We start from the raw sequence: 16,455 nt of genomic DNA on the forward strand, positions 1-16,455 counted from the left end.
ACACACACACACACACACACACACACACACACACACACACACACACACACACATATATATATATATATATATATATATATATATACATATATGTATATACAGGGTGTAATGGGTAAATTGTCGCCATATTATATTTTCAATTTCACGCATTGTTTGTTTTTGATTTTGTCAACTACACAGTATAGTAGGGTCAGTTGGGCACCATATGTGAGAAAAATAGCACAGTGACACAATTCACTTTGCTAGAAATTTGGAAACAACATGCTGTACTGCTTAGCATTCATGCTGGCAGTTCTAATATGAACAGATGGTGACTACACAGAACAACCGTTGGCTTGCTGTGTGTCCAAAACATGTGCTGAGAGTGATAAAAATCAAACATCCAGTCAACATCATAGTGTTTTCAGTGATCACTAGTGATGACAACGTTATGCTTCCATTCATCTTCCCACACGGCCTCACACTCAACACAGAGGCTTACATCAAGTTCCTGGATGAGGTAGTGCTGACCTGGTTCAAAAAGGTGGCTGCTGGAAGACCTTATGTCTGGCAACAAGACTCTGCACCATGCCACACAAGCAGGAGAACCAAGTTATAGCTATCAGACAATTTCTGCAACCATATCACCCCTAACATCTGACCACTTAACTCCCCAGGCTGCAAACCACTTTATTATGTGTGGGGCACAGCTGAGCGAGAGACCAACAAAACTCCTTGTAACACCAAAGATGAACTGAAGGCAAGGATTATGGCATATACACACACATATATACGCACATATATCTACAAAATCAACTCACAGAGCTTTGGTTGACATGAGGCTATAGTAGAAGACACTTGCCCAAGGTGCCACACAGTGGGACTGAAACTAGAAACACGTCGTTGGGAAACAAACTCCTAAACATTTGCATTTTGATGCTTAATACCATTTTAAAAACATTTTGATCCAGTGATCAAAACATAATGATATTTGATTAAATTATCTCCCTAATTAATTTACATTTTGATCTTAGAATTAAATGTTTTGAAAATGGGAAGAGGTGGCAAGAGAAGTGCTTTCATCTTTATTCTTTGTTACCTTAATTGTATTTTATAACATTTTTGTTGCTACTGGAGGGAGAATGTAATGATAAAGTGTTGAAGCAAAATTATTTGACAAGGTGAAACACTGGACTTAATATAGAACTGATATTAGTTATTGACAAGTAGCATTAACACATTGTGCATTTCAAGACTGAGTATTCAATAATTTTTACAACATTAATAATAACTCCAGAAACTTCAAGTGGTCTAAAGAAAAGTTAAAATTGAAATAAAGAGACTGATCTGAGAAGACTAATGTTGGCTGACTTTTTGTATAAATAATGGAAACTGAAATAAATTGGTTTGTCATATGGAAAAGAAGAAAATTCGCTGTTTTGGCTCGGAGCCTTTGTCAAGGAGAAAGAGGCATACATTGAGGTCACTGACATGTCTTCTATACAATAGCCTGAAACAACAATTGTCACATGCTGTCCAATTCCACCTTGTCTGCTTTAACCCAATAATAATAAAGTGCAGGTATGGCTGTGTGGTTGAGAAGTTTGCTTTGCAACCACATGGTTTTGGGTTCAGTCCCCCAGTGTGTCACCTTTGGCAAATATCTCCTCCTATAGCTCATGGATTGACTAATGCTTTGTAAGTGAATCTTTTAGACAGAAACTGTGTGGAAGCTCATCCCCATTGTAAATACGTGTGTGTAAGTGTGTGTGTGCACATGTGCGCGTGTGTGTGTTTCTGTCTTTTCACACTGCTTGATAACCAGCATTGGATTGTTTACACCCCTATAACTTAGTGGCTCAGTAAAAGAAACCATTGGAGTAAGTACCAGCCTTAAAAATATGTACTGGGGTTGATCTGTTCAACTAATACCCTTCAAAGCAGTGCCCTAGCATGACTGCAGTTCACTGACTGAAACAAGTAAAAGTTAAAAGATAAACATTAGCTCACTCTGTGAGTCAGTGATCATAGCATTGAGTAAAAGATTACTAATCAGACAGTTTTTATGTGATGCAGTCTGAAATCTATGTATATTAGCTGCTATGTTCCAGTATGCTGATGAGAATAGTACATGAAATATCAACTGTTACTCACAGAAAGATCAGCCAAAATTTTTAGATATACTTTCCCTATCGATCCATAATGATTTATTTATAAACACAAGATTATTGCAGCTAATTATGAATGCTTAATGAAACATTATTTTCTGAATAAAAATAAGTTTAAGAGTCCAGAAAATTCAATTCCTGACATGAAATTTGTTACAATCAGATAATTCTTATAGCCAATGGCTACTTAATACTTCATATAATTTTCTTTCTTCGAAGCCTTGTTAAATATGAATGATGAATACTCCACTTGGATTATTCCCCATAGCTTTTCAAATTAAGATTTTATAAATAAAAGCTATTCAGTAATGTGATTTTATTTCAATTTAACAAATATTAGCAAATATTTCGATTCTTTACTGTACTTGTAATTCCCAGATTGCAACAGCCAGAGGTGATAAACAAATTTAGAAAGAAAATTGAAAGTAGTGTGAAAACCAATATATTTCTAATATGAGTATTTATTGCCCATCCATAGGACTTGATATCGGTTACTTTTTAACAAAGTGCAAATATTTTAAGTGGAGAAGAAAGGAAGAATGTGATGTTCATGCCTTTTCTAGATGCGTCAATGGTATTATTGAAACTGAATGGACATAAAAACTGAAACTCTTGCTTTCTGCATACCAAGAATGCACTTCATGTTCTACATCCCTGCCTGTACACAACATCGGTGTGTGTGTGTGTGTGTGTGTGTGTGTGTATGTGTGAACAAGTGCTATAGTGTTTTTCTTATTCGATTTCTTTTTACTTGCTTGGTCTGGAGGAAAAGTCTGATTCTTTGAAGTATGACGGACCCTCAAGAACTGTGAGAGCAACATTTTTGATATTCCTGCTGAACAGTAGCAAGGTGAAAGCTGCAGGAGAAACACTGTACAGTAGGGAATCTCAGGGGCTCCGTGTTCTGAGAAAGGAACAAAAACCAGGACATAATGGTTGATGCAGGGTCTCAGTGAGGAAGTAGCAGGCAGGTTATAGGTGATTAGAAGAGATGGGGTGAGGTATGAGGAGAGCTTGAGTGGAGTTGGCATAAGACTATCCATTTTTCAGGAAACACAGACAGTTAACAGTAGAAGTTTGAAAGCTGCCTCAGATAACTGTGTTATTTCTTTACTACCCACAAGGGGCTACACACAGAGGGGACAAACAAGGACAGACAAACACGGGTTAAGTCGATTATATCGACCCCAGTGCGTAACTGGTACTTATTTAATCGACCCTGAAAGGATGAAAGGCAAAGTCGACCTCGGCGGAATTTGAACTCAGAACGTAGCGGCAGACGAAATACGGCTAAGCATTTCGCCCGGCGTGCTAACGTTTCTGCCAGCTCGCCACCGTTTGTGTGTGTGTGTGTGTGTGTGTGTGTGTGTGCACATGCATATGTATATGTTACAAAAGCACTGACACAGGTGTTGGAGCAGTACAATATTGTGGGTCTCACCTGAGTTTTGTTGAAAATGAATATCATAAAATAAATACCATAAGACGTTCAAGCTGGCCCTCTATATATTTTGCACCCACCACCTCTGCTGACTTTAATACAATAAATAATTGAAATAAAGTTTTTAGTTTGAAAAAGTTATAAAATAGACTAAAATAACATAGTAGAATCAAATTCGTTGAATGACTGTCACAGTTGCTATTATATTCTAATGTTATGGATGTTGCAGTTGCCATGTTACTGCTTGTGGATTGGCTGTGGGTGACAAAAGACCACAAATGGAACCCTTCTACAGACAAAGACAAATTCAGTCATTGCTGCCCCATTTAGGTGAAGTATACAGGCTAAGGTACAAAATGCTTGTGTACCCTTAGATACTTGTTGATAATACGGAAGGGTTTCTTGCATAGCAATGGATTCAGAAGAGTTTCCAATAGCTCTGAGTATCTCCTGCAGTTTTTGCATGGAGTAAATCATCTCTGGTATTTATGTCATCTATAAGTGTAGTTAGCAAAGTTAGACAAACAAATATCGGGCCTTTTCAGTCAGGCTTGATATTGCTTGTCAACTTTAGTACGTAAATGAAAACTCATAACACACATGTATAAAAACGAAAATTTTGCATTAACAAAATCTATCTTAAGTACTCTAACATTGAATAATGGAAATAGTAAAGTAAAACTATGTAATATCAGGTGAGTTAAAAACACAGTATCTAATATAAGAGGAGGTACTTAAAAGTTCTTGGCTTTGAGTGAAAGAAAATACAAGAGGATCAGTTAATTATGATTTTATTCAACATGTCTCCCTCTCAGATTCACACACTTATTGTAGCAGTCCTTCAGTTTTTCTAAGCCCTTTAAAAGAACTCAGCACTTTGGGCCTCCAGCCAGGCTTTTCACAATATCCTCAAAGCCAGGAACTTTTCAGCACCTGTCCATATGGAATGATATGTCCATTTCCATACTTCACTACCCTTGAGAAGGTCATGAGAGAAAGTGTCCCCAAACCCATCCTCCTGAGGATTTTATTTGAAGCAACCATCAACAAAGATCCTGGTTGGATTCTCGAGTGAGACCAACTAAGGATAAAGGTACTGGGTATTATCCACCTGTCTCATTTGTGATTTATCTCTAGGTATTCTGCTGGTTGGCCATACTGTAAAATTTGACAAGTGGTTTTTTTCCTCAGACATTCTAACTACATGCCTGTAGTGCTAGAGCTGTGACCTGGAGTGACTCTCATATCTCTGAGCTACACACTCTATTGACTAACATTACTCCTGTGCCTTTTTAGAGAAATCGCTTCTGGTCACTTGTAAGAGCCAACAATATTGTTTCCTCAAAAGATCGATTATCATTGAATTTTCTTCATTTACTTCACCCCATTCCCTCCGTGAAAACAATTCCTATATCTTAAATTGCTGATGCTTAACTCAGTGATGCCTGGTTGATTTTATAAAAAGTAGTGCAAAATAATCGAAAAGTGGTTGATGAAGTTAGAGAGTGACTCAGAATGAAAATTCTTTTGCAAGTAAAATTAATACATACATACACATATATACATGTATGTATAAATGTGTAAATACATAAGTGTTTGTGACCCTAGGTTTTGACATCATAGAATACTTATAAACTAGCATTACCTTCATACAAGTGGAGTCCCTTGTTTGCAGTTTTTCAGGAAAATGTGTCCAACCACAGGGAAATATTATCTTGCTCGAAAATAAGTGAGAGTTGGCAACAAGAGTGGCATCTACCCATAGAAAATCTGCCTGAACAAATATTGTCTGACTCATGCATGGTAAAGTGGACACTAAGAAAATGATGATGATGATGATAATGATGCCGCCACCACCGCCAACGATGACAATTCATTAAGTAATGATCCAGAGAAGTACTAATTACAATCAATGAGTGCAACTTAGGCAACTGAACTAGCCAAAATATAATTTCCCTCCTCATTCTGTCTGTCTGTTTGTCTGTCTGTCTGTCTCTCTCTCTTTCTCTCTCTCCCTCTCATTCTCTCTATATGTATACACACATACATGTACACACGTGCATGTGTGTGTATAGGGAGCGTATGTATGTATATATGAAAATCGCCTGTAGTTTGGTTCTAATATACTTCAATCGTAATTTACACAAAATTAAGTAGGTTCATGTCTTTAAAATTTCAAATCTTAAAGTAGTAATTAGCACAAAAAACAAAAAAAGAAAAAGAGAAGTTATATTGTAGTCTTGAGGATGACAATGTAGTCCAATCTGTCCCCATTCAGCACTGATCAATAGGCATTTTGACCACAAGATATCTTTACTTAAGTTATGATATATATGAGGGGTTCCTGAAAATTCTTGGCTTTGGGCAAAAGAAAATACAGGAGGATCAGTTTGTTTTGATTTTATTCAACATATTCCCTTCTCAGATTCACATACTTATTGCAGTGGCCCTTCAGTTTTTCTAAGCCTTATAAAAAAGGACTCATAAGATTGGGCCTCCAACCAGCCCTTTCATGATACCTTTAAAGCCAAGAAATTTCCAGCAACCCCTCATAAAGAATAGTATCAGGTCTGCCCATGTGCTCTAGGAATCATAAGGCTGGAGTTTAACCCAGTTTACATGGCATGTAAGAGATTGATGTTACAATACTCCTCTCTAAACATGGTGATGGTCTTTTCAGAGTTAACTTCTTATTTATTGCTGGAATTCATTTACAGCTGAATGAACTACAGTAATGTGAAATGAAGTCTTTTGCTCAAGAACACAGTACACTGCTGAGTCTGAAAATTGAAACCATGACCTTATGATCATGATTACAACACCTTAACCACTAGGACAGTTGCCTTCACCAAGAATGATGTCCTGGAAAAATTTGCTTCCTTCCTCTGGGAATTTTAACTATTATTTCTAGCAAATTGAAGGCTCCTTGGTACGATGTCAGAGTGACATATTTCATTGTTACAGGAACTTTATATCATTAAAAACTAAAAGTTTTTTTCCTGCCAACCATCAATATCTGAACTGTGTACAACTCGTGATTCTAGTAGAATTGAAACGTAACATTATAAATTTCTGAAGTTATTAGCCACGTATTCTATTTAGATTAGATTGAAAATAAAAGCTATGAACAAAATGCGTTAAAAACAGAAGATGGTCGATCTAATATTAATGTTTGGCAGAATATTTCCCTGATGACAAAGATGTTAAAAAATCGATGTGAACAGTCTTTTTGCAATGCCTGGAGGCTGTAAGATTTACTTTCTATCATTTTACTTGACGTAAACTGAAAAACTATCTCCTGAAGGTAACTTGAACGATAACTCTTTACACATACATACATATACACAGACACAGACACATACATACACAGACACATATAGGCTAAATAAATCGAAGAAAATGGTTCTAATATAGAAACATTTAATAAGCAAAAACTACAAGAATGTTTACAAATATATTGCCTGTGGGTATTGTCCTCACAGTAGTCAACGTCGTCTCAAGATTGCTGCTATATTGGTCAGGTATTGGTTAATGTAGGCACTGCAACAAACAGGGTAAAAGGAAAAAATGGAGGAAAGAAACTACATTTGTATGACACATTTGATGTCTAGTATGGAAAAAAAATAGAATGTTTCTTTTCCTTTAGTTTCCTAGCCAATCCAAAACTATGGATGTAATTTTAATAAAAACACAAGAAATTGCACAGAATATTTCTATAATTTGAAGAAAAGATGAAAGTGTATTTATAAAGGCTGTTAAAATATTTTCTGCCATCAAGTGTAGTATTTTTCTTTAAAATGCTTTGTTTTGGAAAGAATAGTGGTAGTAATACAGTTGACAGAATAGTGATCAATCCCTACATTCACTCTAGTCATTCAAGAAAATATTGAAAATATACATTCTTCCTTTTCCATCATAGTTAGCAATATCAGAAACAACAATCAGTGATTTTGGACAATAAATGGCCTGGAGAGTTTTCTGTTTCTCAGAGATTCGATTTCTCTTAATTGGAATTTTTCTTTTCTTTCTCTTCATCTTATAGAAGCTAAAGTAACAAAAATCACCAGGAGGGCTAACTATCTTCCTCCATGAATTTATCTTTACTCACACTAGTAAGAAACAGGCTTAGGAAGTGGGTTCGAAAATGAAGTGATTTTGTAGAAAATAGGTTTAGTGCCTTCATTAGAAGAGAATATTTGTGGTAAAAAAAGTTTGATGAATATGGTGTATCTAACTAGAATATGAAAGAGGTGGTGTTTGAGATGCTCAAGGTGAATACTAAATTTCCATACATAGATGGCTGTTCTATCAATGTGAATTTCTAAATAAAACCAATAGTAAGTAATGGAAGATATACAGAAAGTCTATTGTTCGCTTTCCTTCTATCTAATTTCAGGCATTTCTGTAGACAGAAACAAACTGAAAGTGAACGGAGACCTGCAATGGCATTTTGCTTTTGAATAGTTTCCTAAAAGATAATGAGCACAAGAACTTATATGTAACTTAAACAAGTGTTTCCAATCTCTCTGATGGAACAGTTGTTTATATGAAGTCATAGAAGTATACAACTATTAGTTTCAAACACTTGATAAGTATTTGTCCTCATCTTGTTTGTTGTTAATAATAATAATAACATCGAAAAATACCTTAGGAATAAGAACCCAGGTTTGAAATTTCCCCACGATACCTGATGAAGGCTGGAGAGTATATCAGCCGAAACGTTGTGTTAACAACAAACAAGATGAGGACAAATATTCGTCAAATGTAAATAATGTAAATAATGTACATAATTCCTCATCTCTTAAATATAGAACTTGATTGGTGTTCTCAGAGACTCTAGTAATTGTTATTAATCATTAGGAAGCCAGTGGACAAGTGAGTTGGTCTGTATATCAATAGTTCTCAACCAGGGGCCATATCAGATTTTTGAGAGTCTACACAAGCAAATAGTGAATTAGAGATCCACAATAGTATTTTAAGGGTCCATGAAAGAAATTTGCCTTAGATGTGTTCATTTCAAGACACAAGTTTCTTTCTCTAACATTTTACACAGTCTAATATGTTTAGTGCAAACCTACGCAAGTTAATGTGTGATAAAACAAAATAGAAATTCTAAAAGAAGTATCTATAAGACTAGATACATTGAATGGATATAGGGGTCCACCAGTATAAAATTGTAATCAAAGGAGACCATTGATAAAAAATGGTTGAGAATCACTGCTGTATATGGTTTATTGTCCTGCTGTAAGAAAGCAATGAAAACTTTCTCTAATCACACCCTAATATCTTAAAAAAAAAAAATGGAAAATATGTCTTGTATATTTCAAACCTAAAGGAAGATGGTACAGTCAGCACTAAAGATCGTAAAGTTTCCTTTTTAAGTCATGCTGACTCATTAGGGCTTGCTTCCCAGTTTCCATGGTAAATATATACCCCACCTTGATGGGATGCCAGTCCATCACAGGATTACTGATTTTTGCCTGCTGAGTGAACTATAACAGTATGAAATGAACTATAGCAATGTGAACTATAACAATGTGAAATGAAGCTCAAGAACACAATGTGTCACCTGGTCCAGGAATCAAAGCCACAATCTTATGATCATGAGTCCAACGCTCTAACCACTAGGCCACATGCCTCCGTATAGTCAGCACTGGATTATTTTAAATCATAGATATGTTCAATCTGGGCTGACCTAAATATTAAAAAATAATGCACTAATGTTCATTATGTTAAGGTGACAGAGATGACCATAAAAAATATCATGTTTCACATCTAAGTCAACCTGCTCATCCTTATTCATATCCATTCACACTAGGTTCTTTCTCTTACTACTTTCTGTCTATGTATGTAAGCTCATATCGTCTTGTGTTCAAGAGATCAGTTGCAGTCATTTGATCAAACTCTGGTGTCTTTCCTGTTATTTCCTTCTGATATCTTAATCCTGATACAGTCTGAAATACTGGATACTCCACTCACCTCAGCAACTTCACTGTACACTTTTTGTTGCTTTTTCCAAATTTTAATATATTTATGTATAGTACACACACACACACACACACACACACACACACACACACACACACAACTGATAACTGATATGCTTTCGCTGTTTCCATGTAATGTATTTCACATTTTAAGTATTTATCAACCCAGGAGATGCTTGCTTGTAAAGTTGTTATGCTATAGGATTGAACCCCAAAACACGTGGCTTGTGAAACAAACTTCTTAACCACACAGCTAACTATGCCTGCATCTATTATGAAATTTTCTGATTTCCAAAATTTTATGTTACGCAAGAACTGAGATGATGTAATGACTTTTTAATGGATTTAAAGAATACAACATTGAATTTTATCAAAACAATGTTTTAGTAACTGAAAGTGTTGTTTGTATTCCATGGTAGCTACAGCTCTCTCTGACTTTATGGTAAATGATTCTTATATGAAATATGAAAAACAGGAAAACAAAATTCAAATAATTTGTCAATCTGTTTGACATATTAAAAATAATGGTCTCTTTAGGAATTACAAATATATTTATTATTTATTTCAATAAATAATTAACATTAAAAAAACAAAATAAAAATTGGTTTGCAATATCTAAATACTACTATGATGTACGTATTGTTTATTTTTTACTTTGTGTGTGTGTGTGTGTGTGTGTGTGTGTGTGTGTGTGTGTGTGTGTGTGTGTGTGTGTGTTTTGTGTGTTTTGTCTTGTTAAATCTAGAAAGTTCTACAGTCTATAACTATTATTTTGTAAAGTGTTTACTGATATTTTGGCTTCACTCCACCAAATAAAAAAATAAATTTCACCTGAAGCTGATGTCTCACTATCTACAAAGATGTACAATATTTATATTTTAGTATAAAAACAAAAGAAGTGATACGCAACTCAGTTCTATCTTGAACATCTTAAAGTTCATTTTTACTCTTTTCTTTTCTTTCAGTGTTATTTCCTTGTTATGATACTGATGTTATTTGGTTTCAGTAAAGTAAATAACTGTAAATCAAACCACTATATAATTGACCTTGGAATGAAAATATATTTGGGGTATGAAGAATTGTTAAGATTTTAACAGCAAACTGATGTGGTCATAAATTTAACATCAATGAACATCTGCTTGGTAATGTAACCATTAGAAATGAGCAGTGGTGGTAAAATGAATGGGCGAGAGAGTCGTTACTTTTGATTCATTATATGTTTGTTGTGAAAAGATTGTATTGGATACAGTGGTCCAATAAGGAGCATAAGAAAGTACTATCCACGCAGTATTGTTGTTGTATCTTATTCTGTGATAATGCAAGCATGAGAGAGAAAAATATAAGGAGAGGGAGACACAGTGTGAATGAATGAATGTGATATATGTATATATTCTCTCTTTACTCTTTTACTCTTTTACTTGTTTCAGTCATTTGACTGTGGCCATGCTGGAGCACCGCCTTTAGTCGAGCAAATCCACCCCAGGACTTATTCTTTGGATACCTAGTACTTATTCTATCGGTCTCTTTTGCCGAACCGCTACGTGACGGGGACTTAAACACACCACCATCGGTTGTCAAGCGATGTTGGGGAGACAAACACTGACACACAAACATACACACACACACACACACATACACACACACACATATATATATATATATATATATATATATACATATATATGACGGGCTTCTTTCAGTTTCCGTCTACCAAATCCACTCACAAGGCTTTGGTCGGCTTGAGGCTATAGTAGAAGACACTTGCCCAAGGTTCCACGCAGTGGGAATGAACCTGGAACCATGTGGTTGGTAAGCAAGCTACTTACCACACAGCCACTCCTGCACCATATATATATATAAACTATCGTATGTTCGAATTTGGCAAAATGTATTTTTATCAATATTTAATTTTGCTTCCAATAACCAGTTCTTTTGGTCAAACTGTCATATCTTCAGCTGCTTCAGATGCCAAGATAGGAAAATTGTCAAAGTGTAGTACGACAGTTTAGCATTTTTCAAAAGTGTAGCTAGTCCTACATACGACAGTTCAGCAGAAACATTTCTGACAAAAAATATCATACATGCATGGATTATGATTATGATTTTATGCACCCAACAAAGTATTATTGTTAAGCTGAAACTGTTGCTAATGTAAAATGAAATGGAATGGTGAATCTCTTTTTTTCTTTTCTGAAAAAGCAACGTTTTGGACTTATGACACTTTTACATAACAACAATGATATATATATATATGCAAATATATGTATGTGTGTGTGTAAGAATATTTTATATGCAGTATCCTTAAACCAAAGATGAATGAATCACTGAAACTTCAGTTTGGCAGTCAAAAGCAAAAACACAACTAATGATGAAATATTTGCAGTCTTCTTTTCAGCTAACTGCACTCATTATGAGTATAAATTCAATAATTTGCCTTTAGCTCATGTAAATGGATGCCCATTAGGTTGCTAAATCATCTTAGAGTCCATTTATATAAAATGTGTGAACATTTACAAAGCCTTCACTAAAATATCCAAACTTGTTACTATTTGTCAATAAGGATTATATTTATAATGTTTAAAACCTCATTAAGTTGGATAAGAAAATGTAAGTAATTCCAGGATTTTGATCAAGAATTTGTAGCAAACTGACAGAAATCCCCAATTTTAGCTTTCATTGTTTTCATATTTCTGGTAAGAAATAAAATTGGATAACGGATTAAGAATAAAAGTATATGATGAACAAATATGATCTATCAGCGTGATAACTATAAATCTATGTATGATAAAGCAATAGAAATGAAATTATGGATTTATGTAGCTTGGTGAAGTTATACTTAATCACAAAATGAATCGTTTTGGTTTCAGTTGGACAATCATTATTATAAACTGCTACTGTAGTTTTGTCGTTTCCCCCCACAGCCTGAAGATCTGAAAGTCAATTATTTTGTTAATTATGGGCCCATTTTAGCCATTGCAGCTGACCACTCACCAATTTATCATTTCTCTGATCATCGTTGCTGAAGTAAAATTAATTTGTCTGATCTTTGAAGAAAAATGACATACTTAGAATTACTGTTTGTTATAAACAACGGGGTGAATTATGTTGAGGAACGTTAGCTAAGGTAATTTGACTGTCTATACGAATTAATCATGATACAGCGAGGTGGAAGAAACTCAATTTTACAAAGAAAAATGTCAATAATAATAATTTACTTGTTTCAGCAGGACAAACCTCACCGGATAAATAGCAAAAAGTTATTCACCGGATCAATCAAATAAGTTGTTCAAGAAGTCTCAAATCAATATAGAACACAAATAACACAATTAAGTGTCTCGTTAGTTCAAGCATCTCATGAGACAAAATTTGGTTCATAAATTGTATATAAGAACAAACAGCAGTTCTCTCAATAAAAGAAAGAAAGAAAGAAAAAAAAGAAGGAAAATGCCAAAACTGATGAATCTATAAGAATATATTACATTCTTATATTGGCTTATAGTCTCAAATTTACTGAGGCAAGGAAATGAGATTGTATGATACTCATGCCTATATCGAAGATTTTGGCAACATAAGGTAAGTGAATAGCTCCAAACAAGAATCAAATTTGTGTTGTTAACACAAGCCAGTGAAAGCTTATTACTGAGATAAGGTATTCAGCATAAAAATACATTATGATGAAGCCACTTTAAGAAAAATCAAACCTTTTGTCCACATTTCCATATAGGAAACAGAGTTTAAAATGTGATTATATACAATCAATTAGACATAAAGAAATTTCGTCTGTAACCAGTAACTGCTCATACACACATACATACATATAAAGATACATGTACAAACACATATGTTTGTATGTGTGTGTGTGTGTGTCTGTATGCACGTGTGCATGCATGTGCATGTGTGCATGTACATACATACACACACACACAAACATTTTGTTTATTGACTTTTTCAACCATTTTTTAATGCTAGCATGGGTAAGGTGAATATATGCAGAGACATTATTTTACTAACGGAAACTCTTCCTGTCACTAATCTTTACTTGTTTTAAAAGAAAGGATCTTTTCTTTCACACGTCATCGAAAGCATGAAGCCAGCAGATGGTTTGTTATCAAGAGAAATGACAATAGCATTGAATATAGTGCTCAATTTCAGGAGAAACACAAATATATACAACCATACAGGAACACACATGCACACACTTACATAATACATAAATGTGTGTGTGTCTATATACATAGTGGTATCAAAAAGTTCTTGGACTAATTCTGTAGTGCACTAACAGGCTACAGCACACAGTTGAATGCACAATGAGAGCTAGCAGTGACCTTTATGAGGCAGTGGGCTCAGCAATATTTGCTGTGTTTACTTTGCAAGTTGTGAAATTTGTGTTTTGGTGATCAAGTATATGTTGTAGTCTGCGATTTTTGTCATGGACAGGAAGTTGGAACAAACAGCCTACTTGAAATTTTGTGTTAAAGTTGGGAAATCTGCTACAGAGACAATGAGCATGCTTTGGCAATCATAGTGGTGAGGCAATGGGTCATAAGCAATGTTTCAAGTGGCACGAGCTCTTCAAAAGTGAAAGCAACTGGATCTGTGGAGCACAAAGAATTGGATTCTTCATGTCGACAATGCACCCTGTCACTAAGGTTTCTTCACTCTTGAGTTTCTTGCCAAAAACAACATGGTGTCACTTCTGCACCCACACAATTCACCAGACTTAGCACCTACAAACTTCCATCTCTTCCCCAAGATGAAAATGCAGCTCAATGGTTGCCACTTTTACACCGTTGTCAAGATCAAGAGTGAATCACAGAAGGTCCTCTACTCGCATATGGAAAATGACATCCAGGCCAGATTCTAAAAGTAGCAGGAACACTGGGATGGGTGTGTTGCTGTGCAAGGTGACTATTTCCAAGAGGATGGTGTTAAAATTTAGTTAAATAAAGTTATTTTTTTATTAAACATAACGAGTCCAGGAAATTTTGATATATATATATATATATATATATATATATATATATATATGTATGTATCAGGTCATCCCATAAATTCTGTCCAAATTTTGAATAAAGAAAACAAGTGATCAAATGTTATATTTAATTGAAATTTAATCCTCAATGTACTTTACTTGATTATCTGTGACTTCCTTCCATCTATTTACAAACTTTTTAACCCCATCAATGTAAAACTCTTTTGGTTTCAAAGCAAAGAACTCTGAAATGTCAGTTTCGACCTCCTCCTGCTCAGTATCTATGCATTGAATAAAATTAATCTTTCTATATATATGTATGTATATATGTATATGTATGTATGTATATTGTCATCTTTTACTTGTTTCAGTCATTGGACTGTGGCCATGCTGGAGTACCATCTTGAAAGGTATCCTAGCATGGCACCATCTTCAGTAAATCAACCCCTATACTTATTTTTTTAAGTCTGGTATTTATTGTATCAGTCTTGTTTGCTAGCTGCTAACAGGCTTCTTTCAGTTTCCATGTAACAAATCTACACAAGACTTTGTTTAACTTGGGGCTACAGTCAAGGACACTAGTCCAGTGTGCTACACCATGAGATTGAATCTGAAACCACATTGTATGGAAGCAATCTTCTTATCACACAGGTCATACCAACACCCATTCCAAAACATTTGCAGCAATATTTGTCACTGATCCAATGTGGCCTTTTCCTCATCACATAAATTATTTCTTACAAGATTCTTAATGTTCACTGCATTAAATATGTTAACACTAACTTGACTATTCTTTCTAAGTCACTTAACTTAACCAAAACCAATCTTGAATATTTTTTCTTTGTGTTCTTTTTTCCATCTGTAGTTGCTATGGTTTCTAGTGCCATGAATATAATACTATTGACCACAAAATCTGAAATACAATTGTCAAATAGCAAATAATTAATGTATCCATATATCAAGACATAATTAGTAAGTCAGGGTGACTTTAGTGCAGTCTCTGTTGTTTCTAGACATTCTGTGATTAATAAGGATTGGGTGTATTGATGTTTGCTGTCTTTATGTGACAGTAGACAGACATTGCAAGGCAACTAAATATACTTTTCTTTAATACATTACTTAAAGAAAGCTATAAAAAATAGCACAAAAAACAAACATGTAATATAAGATTACTAAAAGAAAGAATTGCGCAATTAAGAGAAGACAGCTCTTGCTGAAATTAAGGAGTGACATTTAAAACACATTTTTGCAGCAAGCAGTCAAGTTAAAACATTGAATTAAAATAGATGTAGTCAGAGGAGTGTAAGAGTAGTAATAGTGGTCTGTCTTTAGAAAGATTTAATTCTGATAAAAAAACACAAATTATAGTCATTAATATTTAGCCCCAGGACAGACCTGATCTGATAGACTTGTGCTCAAAGGCATTCTAACCATCTATATATTTTTTCTGTCATCGAAGGCAACATAATACAAAGCATCCTTCTATTTTGAAGATGATAAAGTATAATTTTGGGATATATTTGGATATTTGGCAGTAATCTCGTGTAGGTTCAATCTTCCCACATTTGCTCCTAACAAAATGGAGTGTATTGGCAGGATAGAAAGAAGAGAGAACAATCAAATGTCTTGATGATTGTAGTTATGTTTTAGCACCAGGGTAGCCATTATAAAGCAGACTTATGACTAAAGACGTTCCAGCCATGACCATCGTGTTTTAATTTTCTGATCAGAGTGTTTCTAACTTTTCATTATCTGTTTTTTCAGGAAGGTTTTTTTTATGATAGTATAATTTGAGGGAAATTTTACATCTCTTTCTAGTATCAACATGAAGTTCCTTTGTTGATTCATGTAAATATGATTACACACACACACACACACACACACACACACACACACACACACACACAC

At 34.6% G+C, this 16,455-nt stretch overlaps 1 protein-coding gene across 3 annotated transcripts in view; it reads right to left on the minus strand.

The window, feature by feature from the left end:
• LOC106872383 (protocadherin beta-15) overlaps positions 1-16,455 on the minus strand; it is a 259,461-nt gene that overhangs the window by 45,753 nt on the left and 197,253 nt on the right. The window contains exon 3 of one of the 3 annotated variants that reach the window (XM_052973069.1): positions 7,064-7,128. The exons of the other annotated variants lie outside the window; for them this stretch is intronic. Coding sequence (XP_052829029.1) covers positions 7,117-7,128 — 12 coding nt within the window. The 3' untranslated portion in view covers positions 7,064-7,116. Of the gene's footprint in view, positions 1-7,063; positions 7,129-16,455 lie in introns of those variants that run through there. 3 annotated transcript variants of the gene reach the window in all.

The sequence above is a fragment of the Octopus bimaculoides genome, chromosome 14 (assembly GCF_001194135.2).
Source record: "Octopus bimaculoides isolate UCB-OBI-ISO-001 chromosome 14, ASM119413v2, whole genome shotgun sequence".
NCBI classification, from domain to species: domain Eukaryota; kingdom Metazoa; phylum Mollusca; class Cephalopoda; order Octopoda; family Octopodidae; genus Octopus; species Octopus bimaculoides.